General features: G+C 49.2%; 1 protein-coding gene across 1 annotated transcript in view; it reads left to right on the plus strand.

The window, feature by feature from the left end:
* The first annotated feature begins 93 nt into the window (after window positions 1–93).
* The window catches only part of PROSER1 (proline and serine rich 1), a 50,224-nt gene continuing 34,629 nt past the window's right edge, over window positions 94–15,688 (plus strand). The window contains exons 1-5 of the mRNA XM_040426092.1: window positions 94–268; window positions 6,310–6,524; window positions 7,055–7,120; window positions 7,358–7,426; window positions 11,220–11,314. Coding sequence (XP_040282026.1) covers window positions 6,480–6,524; window positions 7,055–7,120; window positions 7,358–7,426; window positions 11,220–11,314 — 275 coding nt within the window. The 5' untranslated portion in view covers window positions 94–268; window positions 6,310–6,479. The remainder of the gene's footprint in view (window positions 269–6,309; window positions 6,525–7,054; window positions 7,121–7,357; window positions 7,427–11,219; window positions 11,315–15,688) is intronic.

Genomic DNA, 15,688 nt, shown 5'->3' on the forward strand with positions numbered 1-15,688 from the left:
CCCGGTGTCTATGGAGGAGTCGTGGTGCTCGGGTCTCACAGTCCCCCCTGCCTGGCCCCTCAGTTTTGTGCGTGTGCCCCGGAAGCTGTATGCCGTATCCTGCAGCTTGCGACCCATTGTACGGCCGCGGTAATAATCCCAGGAATCGGGATAGATTATACACGGACCGGTCGCCGTTCGGACAACGTGGCTGGTGCCGGGCGGTAGAGCTGTCTGCAGGGATCACCCGAACCCCCGAGATGCCCGGCCTCCATTCAGTAGACAGGCGGTAAGTAGGAGTACTCCGTGCACTTACGGTTTTATATCATAATAGTCCTGTTGTCAGTGAATGGAACCTTGTTTACCTGCAGTGGCTGGAAACCCGTGCAGACCTAGTCCTGCCCTCAGCTGAGGAGTCGTTACAGTTGCATCCAGGCTAGAGAACCCTGGGGAGATTTATCAAAACTGGTGTAAAGTAGAACTGGCTTAGTTGCCCATAGCAACCAATCAGAGTCTGCCTTTCATTTCTTAGAGCTCTTTTGGTAAATGAAAGGTGGAATCTGATTGGCTGCTGTGGGCAACTAAATCAGTTCTACTTTACACTATCTCTTGTCCTGATGTTTTGTTACAGTGTGTCAGCGCAGTTGATGCTCTGCTCACATTTCATTCTTCACTCTTCCTCCCCCTCCCTTCTTTCGAAGTCCACTCTGTCCACATCTCCTCTCCGTCCACCATACGTGGCTTCTACAGTTCCTCTCAGCTGACCTCCCCACCATCATCATGGCGGATTTCAGCATAGCTATTGACGCCCGCCATTGAGCTGCCTCTAATCTCCTGCCTCTGACGTCCTCCACAGCCACCCACACAGTAGACCTGCTTCCCCCCTGCTCCCTATCTAATCTCTTGAAGGGCTTGTCCCATCTTGGACATTGGAGACATATTGCTAGGATATTTTCCCCAATGTCCCACCTCTGGGACCCTCACCTATCCTTAGAACGGAGCTTCTGAAGAGACGGAGGGCGCACCATGCGTGCACAGCCACCTTCCATTCATTTCTATGAGAGCGCCGGAAATAGGCAAGCGGCAAGCTCGGCTATTTTCAGAAGTCCTATTGCAATGAATGGGAACGCACCACGTTAAAGGGGATATTAATTATTGATATTTACGCAAATCTCAATAATTAATATTCATAAATAAACGTGAGTCGTCTAGTGATGACTCCGCCTATTTATACCTAAATAAGCAACAAACACTACTGATTACCTCTGATTGCATATACACTACACTGAACTACACTACGTGCGACTTAGGCCTCTTTCACACTTGCGTTGTTGGGATCCGGCATGCACTTCCGTTGCCGGAGGTGCCTGCCGGATCCGTAACAACGCAAGTGTACTGAAAGCATTTGAAGACGGAACCGTCTTCCAAATGCTTTCAGTGTTACTATGGCACCCAGGACGCTATTAAAGTCCTGGTTGCCATAGTAGTAGTGGGGAGCGGGGGAGCGGTATACTTACAGTCCGTGCGGCTCCCCGGGCGCTCCAGAATGACGTCAGAGCGCCCCATGCGCATGGATGACGTGATCCATGTGATCACGTGATCCATGCGCTTGGGGCGCCCTGACGTCACTCTGGAGCGCCCGGGGAGCCGCACGGACGGTAAGTATACTGCTCCCCTGCTCCCCGCTACACTTACCATGGCTGTCAGGACTTTAGCGTCCCGGTAGCCATGGTAACTATTCAGAAAAAGCTAAACGTCGGGTCCGGCAATGCGCCGAAACGACGTTTAGCTTAAGGCCGGATCCGGATCAATGCCTTTCAATGGGCATTGATCCCGGATCCGGCCTTGCGGCAAGTCTTCAGGATTTTTGGCCGGAGCAAAAAGCGCAGCATGCTGCAGTATTTTCTCCGGCCAAAAAACGTTCCGTACCGGAACTGAAGACATCCTGATGCATCCTGAACGGATTACTCTCCATTCAGAATGCATTAGGATAATCCTGATCAGTATTCTTCCGGCATAGAGCCCCGACGACGGAACTCTATGCCGGAAGACAATAACGCAAGTGTGAAAGAGCCCTTACTACCATACTACGGCGGCGACTACTAAAAACACCATACACCTTATTATGAACAATAAAGAATATTTATTACACAATACAATTATACAAGTCTAACTCTATATATCTATATATATTTATAGATCAATGGATATAAATATATATACATATAGACGTACACACCGCAGTAAAGAAACAGTACTACAATAAACACAATACAAACCTAACTACACTACACACAATTACCATTCCACCCCACACACTATCTATACATTACAATAATACATTCACATACACACATATCAATAACCTACCCGCCTGGCTACTTACTGTCCCTACCGGATACAAGGGTTTAAACACAATTGTGGCACTGCAGGAGAAAATAGATGCAGGCCAAGGTACACAGGTTAACATCTGGTATGGCAGGGGTTATCAGGGCAGCAGTAGCAGGGATCAGGCATTGAAGGGGTTAATGGTCAGGGCTCTGCAGGGACAGGGCAATGCAGAGGTTAATGCTTTGCAGGGGTGTCAGGGCAGAGCAGGGGTTAACGCAGGGGAACAGGGAATGATGGCAGGGTAGAGGGGTTTATGCTTGGGACTGCAGCAGGGGAAGGAGACATGGATACTTAGCCAATCCATGACTCGGTCAGTGATGAGCACTGGCTGCTCCCTCTCTCTATCTTCTCTGGGGCTGCCGAGGATCTGAGCTGGTCGGGTGAGTGCAGAGCACAGCTCCTTCCTTTTCAGTGTCTGCGCTCCCTCTATGTGAACGGGGGGGGGGGGTCTTCAGAGCGCAGCCCTCTGCTTCCGGGAGGAGGGTAGGGGTCCTGTGTATCAGTGCAGCGCAGCCCGGGTGGCTGCCTGCGCTCTCTTCTATGTAGGGGGGAGGACTCCTGAGCGCAGAGCACAGCGCTCTGCTGGGCGCCCGGCAGGGGTTCCCTGTCCGAGCGCCGGATGCACTCTCCTTCAAGGGGGGATCCCGATCTGCCGGAGCGCAGTGCCGCTGGGGTATTTAAACCCTGCGGCGTTCGCTCCCATTTTCCCACCCTGCACCAGCCCGCGCTCCCAGGCAGGGGGATCCTTTGATCCTCCCGCCTGTGGAGATATCGCACATCTCCGGCGCTGTAATTACAGCGCTGGAGGTGAGCGGCACACAGGGGCATGGGAACTTCTGGGCAGTTTAACTGTATATATACACTTATAGATGCTTGGGGCACATCCATAAGTGTGTGTGTGTATATGTATATGTATGTATATATATATATATATATATATATACATATACAAAACAGGGTGTCTAAATGGGCAGCAATAAGCCCACCTATACATATATTATATACATAGAGATGTATGCTGACAAGGGGCATACATACATCTCTATGTATACACCTACCACCTGGACTGGCCCATGCAAAAGGGCCAATATATATGTAAGGGCATATATATTTCAATTAAACACTTCCCTCAACACACCACGTGGCCACCGCTCCATTCACTTCTATGGGGCTGACGGAAATAGCCGAGCCATCGCTTTTTGGCACTCCCTTAGGAATGAATGGAGGGTGGCATGTGGTGTGCCCTCTGTTACTTTGGGGGCTCTGCTCTAAGGATAGGACGTAGGACCTGGACCTATCAGACATTGGGGGCATATCCTAGTGATGTGTCCCCAATGTTCAAGATGGGAAAGCCCCTTTAAACTCCCCTCAGACCGCAATTTTCTTCTTCTCATCCACTCCCCTCAGCTGCCCCTCCCGTCCATGCCCTCGCACACCTCTCCATTCACACACTGACTCCCTCTCACCGCCGTCCACCACATCGCCCCTTTCTACAACACCACAACTCCTTCAGCCCTTGGCCCTGTCGCCCCTTACACTCCCCAGAGCCCGGCAAATCCATGGACAAGCCTGGCACCAGACAAAACACGCAGAACGACGCTGGAAGAAAACCGCCGACAACCCGTCCTCAACTCCGAGTCTGCACTCGCCTCTTCTAAACAGGATTGCGTCACTACTCTCACATCATCTCGTTCCCCCTACTCCGTCCACCGGTGCCCCCTCTCACACCCCTCATCTCAGCCGAAGACTCTCCGAGAAAGCTCCGACCAAAAACCCCCAGTCCCCCTCCACACAGCCGCTCTCTCCGCCTTAGACCTCCTGCACACGCGGGCGAACGCACATAAGATCCGCATGAATTTCCCTGCGGATTTATGTGCGTTTCTGCATCATATTTCTAATTGCGGATTTTGGTGCAGATTACATACGGTTTTGCTGCAGATCTCGCCCTTCCTTTGAAAAGGGTGGAATCCGCAGCTAAAACCGCGAACATAATGGACATGCTGTAAGTTTGGAAATCCACACAGAAACAATCGGCAAAGCGTACATGAGGCTCGTGTAATCTGCTACGCTTTGCTGGTAATGTAATGTGCTGCGGTTTCTTTATTTTTTTATTTTTTTCGCACGGTAATCTGGGAGATTTATTAGCACTCAGGCCCCAGGTTTACTAATGTGTCTGCACCAAAAATCTGCCTAAAAAGTGGTACAATTTGACGCATGTATGTTTGCTTGTTCACACGAATGTATTTTGCGTTCCGTATACGGGCCGTTTTCTGCGTTCCGTATACGAAACCATTCATTTAAATGGGTCCGCAAAAGATGCGGACAGCACTCTGTGTGCTGTCTGTATCCGTTGCTCCGTTCTGTGGCCCCGCAAAAATTATGAGTCCTGTCAAAACGGACAAGAATAGGCCGCCTGTTCCGTTCCGCAAATTGCGGAAGGCACACGGGCGCCATCCGTGTTTTGCGGATCCGCAATTTGCGGACCGCAAAAAACGTCACGGTCGTGTGAACGAGCCCTTATTCTGTGAAGCATGGCCCCCATGTTAGTGCAGCGCGCAGTACGGCGCATGGCTGCTGATAGAGGGGCATGTGAGGCGTCCGTCCCCAGCCCCTATTGAAAACCATGGGCATTGGGAAGCTAGCCGCCTCATGGCTCTCGGCCTCGGATTTTCAGTTGTCACAGATCTGCACCCTGTTTATACTTTTGTTTTCCACAGTGCAGATTGCAAAACTGCGCTGTGTTAACTATGATGGAGAGCCCCTTTAAATCAATGGGACTTATGCAAAGCATTTCGGTGTGGAACATGCATGAGAAAACACTGTGTGAACATACCCCTGGACGCTGCAGAGAGTATCCTAATTACTATGGTTGTCATTCTCCCCAGTACAGATCTGGTTGTCAGGCCGCTGTGGCAGGGGTTTTACCGGTATTGTCAGATTGTTTCTGGTAATCAGAGAAGGCCTCAGGCAGTGGCAGGGTATGTTCTCTGCCTCATCCTGCTATGCCCACACATTTACAGTGCCATCAGTTTTATTTTAATTAGGGTCTTAATTAGTTATAAATCATGTACAATCCCTTGTTAACTTTTTTTCTGACCAGTCTCTGACCCTTTCCTCACCAGACACATTTTCCATCCATTTATTTATTTTTAGCTCATGTGTCTTTGAAAACATAACTTTTTTTTTTTTCCTGTTCAGTTCTGTAAATAAATTTTTCCACCTGTTTTTTTTTTCTTTTTCTCAGCGATACATGGGGATTTATTTTTATGTCCTTTTTATTTTATCATTTTTTTTTTTTTATACGTTTTTTATATAGTCTTTTTTTCCATTCATTTATAGCACGAGGTGCAGCAAAAATATATATTTTTCTAAATGAACGTTTCCTTTCCATAATGGTTATTTTGAAATAGTGGGATATATAGTTTGGGATTGCCGGGAGCGGGGCTAGAAGATGCGGTGTGACATGTGGGGGCGTAATTTTTTTATTTATTGTTTTATTAAGCACCCTCAGAAACGGCAGCATGGGGCGCTTTATACAGCAGTGTAGCTGTAAATCCATCACTGGGATAAGATAGAAAACTAACTAGACTCAGCAGCGTCTATGTGTGTCCATGCCTCTGTCTTCCCTCTCCATAGACAACTGTGGGCAGCAAGTCACCTGATCCCTAAGTGAGCTGATAATCTGTCTCCCAGGAAGTATTTTAGCAGTGAATTGGGGGTGAATGCTCAGTGCAGGAGGGGGAGAAGTGACTCCTAAGTGGAGAAAGAGGCATTTTTCTCTAATAAGATATAGCACAAAGTTTCTTAGTTTTTATGCAAAATTTGTTGAACTTACAGAGACTAATCATAACAACGCACGGCATAATTATTATTTCCCACTGTTTTCAGATTTTTGTGATTGATGGCATTATTTGATTAGCTCCTCCATCTTGTTTTCAGATTGAAGCATCTTTTACATGTGCAGGTGAAAACGCCTTCACTCAGTGATGATGGGCTTGTCGCACTCATAACGCTGTAATAGCTGGCCGGACCGGAGCCAAAGAGGGAAAGGGACAAATAAACTTTTTGGATTTTGGACTGTGACCTGTAAGAAGGATAAGAGTGCAATCATGGACAAGAAGTCATTCGAGATAGTGCTGGATGAAGTGAGAAAGGTACGGTACATGCGATGGAGCCTTTAAAGGGTTACACTGGGAATTATTTATTTTCCCTGGCTGGTCCTGTCAATCATGGTGCACAGGGAGCGGCAATTGCAGAGAGAGAGAGCAGAGCCTCTAGGTGCAATAACAACGCCCCCGTTGCTCCTAGAGGCTCATTTGCATATATTAAAACTTCACTTTTCTCAGCAATGTGGGCACATATGAACATAGGACCAACACAGACTCCTTCAGCTGCCAAGTGCACATGTAACAGGTCAGCCAGTGTCATAGGTGCAAATCTGCTGACAGATGCCCTTGTTTTACGCCATTTTGTGTAAATTATAGTGAATCAGTCAGGCCATAGAAGGCCACACACACCCTCCACTTTGCCACTTTGTGACCTTTTTATGCCATAAAAGTGGTGTAAAACCTATGATGAATCGGCCCCATGGTGCACGTATTGGGATAGCAGAATGTTAGTTATTTCACTATAAAGTGATATTGTCAAGACGTCTTCTGATCATGTTTTTGTCGTCTCTCCTCAGGCTGTTTCTACGGATTATAAAGTCAAGGCCTTGGAGCACGTACAAGGATATTTTTCCTGTGAACAGGTGCAGTAAGATCCTCTTAAAGGAACATGTTGTAGAAGGGTTCTCTGGGTTTTTATCCTTCAAGATTATTAGAATTGGCACTGTGCCAGCTGTTAGGTCAGGTTTCCTGGTGCAGTATTGGAAACCAAAATGAGGAGGGGATCATAAAATGCAGCCATCTCATATCATAGCTGTGGGATCCGCCGGTGGGATCTGCTGCTTCTCAGGATATTGTATAACCAAGTCTTTCTCTTGTAGGTGGTGGAATTATTAAGATACTTCTCCTGGTCTGTTCCTCAGCTGAAGGCGGTGAAGGCCATGCAGCTGGTGAGTATATTCAGTCTGTGTTCCTTGGTGGCTGACCGTTTGTGGACAGGACGTTCCATGTTCTTCAGACCTCAGCAGGGTTGGTTCTTCAGATGACACTCTGCAGGAGCAGCTTTGGGGGCGGTTTTACCATCCACTGAACCGCCTTGTACGATGCTTGATCTTCCATCTCGATTGCCAGTGTCACTCGAAGGGGTTGTATCATCTTAGAAGTAGGTGGCATATCGCAAAGATATGCCACCATTGTCAGAAAGGTGCGGGTCCCACCTCTCGGATCCACTTCTATCTGAAGAACGAGACCCCAAAAGTGAGCGGAAAGTAGTCGCACATGTGTGGCTGCCCTCCTTTAATTTCCATGGAACTGCTGAAAATAGCCAAGCGCGCTTGCTCTGTGATTTTCGGAACTCCAATAGGCAGAGGTCGCAATAACAACTGTACAAGCATCATAGACCCTTGTTCAGACGTACCAATACGCCTTAGACTTTTCCCCCACATTCATCAGCACAGGGCGCGCTGTGAACGGCACGGGCAGCGCAGCGATCTGCATGTGCCTGAAATAACCAATAACAAAGCTCATTACAGGAAGGAGCCTTGTTACTAGTTGGTTTGGGTGCGCGCTGGAGTGATACAGGTCCAACAGCAGGGGGAGCTGGCGGGAGCTGGAAAGAGGAGGGGGTGTAGTAAGGAGAGCGGGGCACGCTGCACAAGGACCCCAGGAAACATGACCGGGCCGCTGGAGAGCTAAGGAGCCGCAAACTCATGTGACTGGTCCCCGGTCTGATAGAAGAGCTGCCCCCATGCCTGCGTCCCCACGGTCCCCGGGAGGAGCGGGCTGGGGGGTGGGAGAGTTGTGGCAGTTAAAAACTCGGCCCGTCAGTCTTCAAGTGAGTGAATCCCCCCTCCCCCAATCATGGTTCCGTCCAGTCTCCCAGTTCTCTGCATCTCGTTCTGCTTCCTCGTAATTCTGTCCACTTTGCTATCACCCCATAACTAGCACCCCCCCTCCGGCTGCAGGATAATGAGGAGCGTAGTCCCTAAGTGTGTGCAGAATAGTTATCATGAGGACATGATCTAAAGGAATACAAGAAGGGGAGACATAAAATCTTATATGATTCCCCCCCCCCCCCCCTCCTGTCACCCCACTGTGTGATCATCACACCCTGCACCGTATGCACCATACATGTCACACTGATGTATGTAGTGAATGGACAGCAGGCTGTTATAGCCGAGTGATAGTCCAGTCCAATATAGCGGATCTTCCCCGTACTTTATCACTTGGCTATAATTGTCTGCTGTATACTTAGACCAGTACTGGGTCACCTCCATAAATCCCCATTCACACCACCACTATTTACTTCTGTTGTTCTGAACCCAGCCTCACTGACAGGAAGAAGCTGAGCAGACTCCGCTGACTACGATGGAGTCCGATCAGTTTTCCGTTCAGGATCTGTCTTTTTACCAGACAAAAAAGTTCTGCATATGAGGCTTTTCTGTCTGGTCTTTCGACAGAATCTGCATCAGACGCCCCAAACGCAGATGTGAGCGAGTGCCGGCCTACGTATTATGTATTTGTATTACCTCGGGTAAAAATACTCCTCAAAAATGGTCAGAGGAGTAGTTTTACTCTTCTGGAAAAAACGTACTGCGACCTCTGCCCATAGAAATAATTGGAGAGCCCGCTGTGCATGTGTCATGTGCTCTGCTGCACTTTCAGGGCCCTTTCTGGAGATAGGTGTGGGTCCCAGAGGTGGAAGCTGCACCCACCTGACATCGGTGGAATAACACATCGATATGTCCCTCCCTATGTCTAACATGAGACAAGCCCTTTAAATGGTAGTCAATACTTATAATGTCTGTCCATGGGGGCCGCCCAAAAAGTGTTGAGCCTTTCACAGCCTTTTGGCCCTCAGTGATCAGTCATAGGTGCCAAAAAAAATACATCGGCAGCCACTCAAATCTCTGATGGTTCGGTACAGTGTATCAGTCTGGAGTGTCGGCCTTCTCAGCAGAGAGCAGGCGAGGTGTGTACATGTTTTCAGGCACTGAATTTGAACAAGAGTGTTCTCATTCACTGACTGACAACTGTCCATAGTGCCTGTGGCGTCTAGCGGGTTCGACAGAGGGAAGGGGGCTTCATATGTCCACATTTCCCCCCTCAAACTCATTCACAGGGTGCCCCTTGGTTGCCATGGCGGCCGGGGACCTAACAAGCGTCTCCAGACTTACCAGGACTGTAACCTTATTGTCCTTATGGACAGCCAGTCAGTTTTACACTGCAAGCTGTATTGGTTTGGGATATGAGCAGTCAAAGGATTGCATTGCGAAGTCCCCTAGTGAGACAAAAAAAATCATAAAGTTAATTATAAAACAATACACAGGAAGGAAAAAACAAACCGAAAAAACAAACCTGTACAATACTGTGCACACTTAATTTGACCGCACAGTGAGTAACAGAAAAAAATGCAAAAACTAGTAGCGGAATTGCTTTTTGTCCCAATAAAAACTTCATCTCATGGTGCAGAAATCAAGATAAAATAATTATGGTCCTTCTAATGCAGAGACTTTTTTATTTTTGTTGCATAAAACGTGCTGTTGTTGAGCAAAGAAGTAAGACCTAAAAAAAACTTCAATAATTTGGTGTTGTGGGTGATCATACAGACCCGTAGATTAAATGTCACGCCTTAGGCTAGGTACACGGCAGTGGCAGAGGTTCCAGCAGGAGCCTCCATCACGTTTTGATGCAAAGAGAATAAGAAAAATCGGTGCAAGATTTTTTTTTTTCCATTTCCCCCCAGAAAGAGCTAATAAAAATGAGTCAGTAAGTTGGACTAGATCAACCTTATTGACTTATGTAACGGTGTAAAACATGTGCACCGCAAACTCAGCCCCAAAACAAGTCAATGGAAAAAGGAAAATATTACTGTTGGGGCTCATGCACACGACTGTGTGCTGGCCGGGCTCGGTCCGCAATGCACGGTCACTAACCGTGGGGCAGCCGCATGCAGATCACGGACCCATTTACTTGAATCGCGCTGGCACGCCCAGAAGCACCACAAAAGCACTCCGTAGTACTTCCATGGGGTCCCGTCCCGTGCTTCCGCACCGCATCTCCGAATGGGTCCGCATCCGTTATGCGCGGTGCACACGGCTAGTGCCCCGTGTATTGCGGACTCGCCACGGCGGGGGAAATAGCCATGTGCATGAGTTCTTACCTGAATGTGGTGTTGAAAAAACTCCTGTGGGGCTTGAAGAAGACAGACTCATAAGAATACATGCCCCAAGAGCGGTATTACATGGGAAATGCAAGTAGTTACTAAAACAGACATGTCAGGAGAGGTGACGGCTCCTTTTTAACGGCAAAATAGGCTTGTTCTTAAAGGGGTTGTGCAAGAATGGGGAATTTTTTGGCAAACCCACTCGGCCGGACCTGTAAAGGGAAGCTTACTTACCTGCTTCCTGGTGCTTGCTCCCTGCTCCTCTTCTCGGTTTGGGCTGCTGTGCTGGGCTCCCTCGCTGAGACGTTGCCTGCAGCACTGACCGCGGCGGTGACCATTTGTCATGATATAAGGGGAGCCGGGCACCGCCATGGCCAATGATTGGCTGCGGTGATGTCAAACCGGATGTTTACATCGAGCAAGCGGAGCATTGCAGGCTTGGAGGGGAAGGAGCGGGGAGCCTCCAGGACACTCAGCCGATCCTGCCAAGTCCCCCCCCCCACATTCTTGCACATTCCCTTTAAGGGTTTAAGTCAGTGACAGGAATGTGTTTCTAACATTGTTTGTTCTTTTTTTAGAAAATGGTTGCCATTCCTGCTGCAAAGGTTGTGAACATCCTGAACTGCTTCACGTTCAGTAAGGACCGGCTGAGTGCCCTGGAGCTGCTGGCCTTGTGAGTATATCCGTGGGGTCAGCCATTGAATTTGCATCCCCTTTCATATGCTCTTTCACATAAGCGTGTGGCAGCTGTAGATTTATTGCAAGGTTTATTGCAACCTCGTCATATGTCTTATCACAGAGAAATGTCTAGTTGTCATGTTACCTCCCTCTGTACGTCCATGCCCTGAGCTGAATGCTGCTGGTCACACGGCCAGGTCTCCACGTAGTGGTCCTCGTTCACCGCAGAACAGCTAATAAGATCTTTCTGTCCTGCTTGTCAGAGACTGAACAGAAGTTCTGCAGTAGTGTCTCAGGATAGCTTGGAAGACTCTTGCAGGGACATGAGAAGGGGTATATATTGTCAGCTGCCAGAGGGGGAAGGAGATTGATTCAGTCCAGAGCCTGTACCAAGGGGCACAAATGGAAGCAAAAAATGCTTTTTTTTTAATGTTAAAAATTACTTTAAAACAGCTAGGACTTTGGTATGAAAATGTTTCATGGGATGTCTGACCCCTCGCCCCGTACTGTATGTGAGCACTACCTCAGTGACCTTGCACTAACTCCTGATAATGGCTGTGACGGACAAGGGAAATCAGGTCACCAGAGGGATTACATCTTTACAAGTCAGATGTCTGTTATCAGAGGGACGGTGACAACAAACACCGAGGCCATTAGGTGTTTTGTTGTTTTCAAACTTGACTCGTGTGATTGCAGCATTGTCCATAGAGATTGCTGTGTGTGTTCCCGTATGATTTTCCGCCTGTTATGTAATGATAACTACTAGCGGAGAAGTAATTATTACATTAATTCTGGCGTCCTGCGGTGCAGATCCTCACATGATCTTGTGCCTACCAGTCGCTCCTGAGTTTCCATACAGTACAGTCTGTACTAGGGGCAGATGCCAGTCGCTACTCCTATTCCTCCCTCAAGGAAGCTCGACGTAGGGGCCTGACCTTCTGTAACTTGTGCCTAGCACTAGATCCTGGTTTAGATCAGTTGTCTCGTCTGAGACATTGGTGGCAAATTTCTAGGATATGCTACATCCGAAGCTGCTTCGCTAAAGAATTTGTTATAATACTATACGGAGATTCGTCTCTGTACAGTATTAGAATGTATGGGCTCCGATGAGCCGAAGTCCGCTGATCGCGAAGTTGTCCGCGACTTTGTTGACCAACTTTGGTAATTGATTATTATAGTGGAAAACCTTGGAACTGAACTCAGCTTTGGTTCCAAGGTACCTCGCTGAACCGAAGCCGGGTTTTTCACTGTAATAACCAATTACCGAAGTTATTCAACAGTCTCGCACGACTTTGTGAATAACCTTCTTCGGCTCATCAGAGCCCATACATTGTAATACTGTACAGAGACGCAGCCCCATACAGTATTTTAACAAATGTTTTTGCGAAGCGGCTACGCTCATCTCTACTAACGATGTCAGATGGGTGCGGGTCCCACCTCTCCTCTAGGACCTGCATCTATCTCCAGAATACTGTGCCCTGCATTCATTTCTATTGGAGTGCTGAAAATAACATTTTGGCAGTCCCGTAGAAATGAATGGAGGGGTCCCATTCTGGTGATGGGTGTGGGTCTTAGAGGTGGGACCCACATCTTTCTGACATTGGTGGCACATCCTAGTGATATGTCTCGAATGAGACAATCCTTTTAAGCTGGCTATGCACATTAGATGTATGTTAGCCGAACACACTGATTTGGGCAGGGATGGCTGACCATCTAATGTGTATGGGGGGGCCTTTTGACTCTACCTGACAACAGATCTTGCAGAGAAGGATTGGGCGATTTGGATTTCAACACACCAGGTCCTTTTGTTCTTGGAAAGATGGTGTCTGGCAGCAGCCATCTCTCCTCTCCCTATTCAGGACACATACATTCTCAGCCGAGTCAAGAATGCATGTGTACGGTGGGCTGTCAGGACAGATCATTATCATCCAATCTAAAATGTATGGCCAGCTTTATTCAAGGTATCTTTGCCATATCTACAGTTTTTTGGAGAACACCTAACCTGAGGTGGTGTTACTCTTGTCTGTATCTACATCTGATACTTTAAGGCCTCTTTCACACGGGCGTCGCATGTGAGGGCCGGATAGGATGCGGGAAAATGCACGATTTTCTACGCGAGTGCAAAGCGTTTTGCACGCGCGTGAGAAAAATCGGCATGTTTGGTACCCAGTCCCGAACCCGGAATTCTTCACAGAAGTTCGGGTTTGGGATCGGTGTTGTGTAAATTTTATTATTTTCCCTTATAACATGGTTATAAGGGAAAATAATAGCATTCTTAATACAGAATGCAAAGTAAATTAATATCACTGGTTTGTGATAGACATGTGACTGCTGCAGCCAATGTGACATCACTGCTGCATCCAGGAAAAGAGAGCCCTCCCAGGAGAACCAGAGGTAGGTAAGTAAGGTAAGTCAGGTCAGACGGACCCCCATCTGGCGTCCAGGTCAGACGGACCCCCATCTGGCGTCCATGCCAGACGGACCCCCATCTGGCGTCCATGCCAGACGGACCCCCATCTGGCGTCCATGCCAGACGGACCCCCATCTGGCGTCCATGCCAGACGGACCCCCATCTGGCGTCCATGCCAGACGGACCCCCATCTGGCGTCCATGCCAGACGGACCCCCATCTGGCGTCCATGCCAGACGGACCCCCATCTGGCGTCCATGCCAGACGGACCCCCATCTGGCGTCCATGCCAGACGGACCCCCATCTGGCGTCCATGCCAGACGGACCCCCATCTGGCGTCCATGCCAGACGGACCCCCATCTGGCGTCCATGCCAGACGGACCCCCATCTGGCGTCCATGCCAGACGGACCCCCATCTGGCGTCCATGCCAGACGGACCCCCATCTGGCGTCCATGCCAGACGGACCCCCATCTGGCGCCCATGCCAGACGGACCCCCATCTGGCGCCCATGCCAGACGGACCCCCATCTGGCGCCCATGCCAGACGGACCCCCATCTGGCGCCCATGCCAGACGGACCCCCATCTGGCGCCCATGCCAGACGGACCCCCATCTGGCGCCCATGCCAGACGGACCCCCATCTGGCGCCCATGCCAGACGGACCCCCATCTGGCGCCCATGCCAGACGGACCCCCATCTGGCGCCCATGCCAGACGGACCCCCATCTGGCGCCCATGCCAGACGGACCCCCATCTGGCGCCCATGCCAGACGGACCCCCATCTGGCGCCCATGCCAGACGGACCCCCATCTGGCGCCCATGCCAGACGGACCCCCATCTGGCGCCCATGCCAGACGGACCCCCATCTGGCGCCCATGCCAGACGGACCCCCATCTGGCGCCCATGCCAGACGGACCCCCATCTGGCGCCCATGCCAGACGGACCCCCATCTGGCGCCCATGCCAGACGGACCCCCATCTGGCGCCCATGCCAGACGGACCCCCATCTGGCGCCAGAGTCAGGCCCTTGCTCCACTCTCACTTGACTCTGTGCAGCTTCGGGCCGGAGAAGAAAAGGGAGGGTGAGTACCGACAGCGCTCACAGCCCTTCACCTGCTCTCTGCACCTAATGCTAGTGAGCACTTACATAATGGGTGCGGACCCATTCATTTTCAATGGAGCCGGAAAAGATGTGGACAGCACACAGTGTGCTGTCCGGATCCGCACTTCAGTTCTGCGGCCCTGAACTTCCGTTCCGCGGCACCGCAAAAAAATAGAACATGTCCTATTCTTGTCCGCAATAGCGGACAAGAATAGGCATTTTCTATTATAGTGCCGGCCATGTGCACATGGCTGGTGTCAGTGTCAATGGTTTATCGCTGGATGCACGGTTTTATGTGCTGGTTAGGACAAAAAGATTCTCTTACAAATTTGATAATCTGCCACTTACTTTCAACAGCGAAGTTAAGTATAATGTGGAAGTGCGAGTCCAGAAATGGTAACCTTTAGATGAGAACCAGCGAGGACACACCTCTGATCTGGTAGCATATTTTGTGTTAAAACAGTATTTTTGGCTTTCTTCCTGAAGTTTCTTTCTCTTTGCAAGTTAGTTGTATCCATTGTCTGTGTAATAAGTGATCATCTGAGATTTCCGTGCTCCGGTGGCATGGTCTCTAGAGATGGGAGCGACTTCTGCTGACGCCAGAGCTCTGCTGCTGTGTGATCGCTGCTACCAGAGTTCACTTCTAGAATACACTTCATATATCAGTAGTAGGATAGTCATGTACTATACACAGGCCGGCAGGAAAATGCTTCAGTTAAGAGTATGAATGGCACAAAGCTGATACAGAAGTGCTTGAAAGTTTGTGAACCCTTCAGAATTGTCTATATTTCTGCATACATTTGACCTAAAACTGCATCAGATTTTCAGACAAGTGCTAAAAGTAGATAAAGATAAACAGAT

The sequence above is a fragment of the Bufo bufo genome, chromosome 3, assembly GCF_905171765.1.
Source record: "Bufo bufo chromosome 3, aBufBuf1.1, whole genome shotgun sequence".
Taxonomy (NCBI): Eukaryota; Metazoa; Chordata; class Amphibia; order Anura; family Bufonidae; genus Bufo; species Bufo bufo.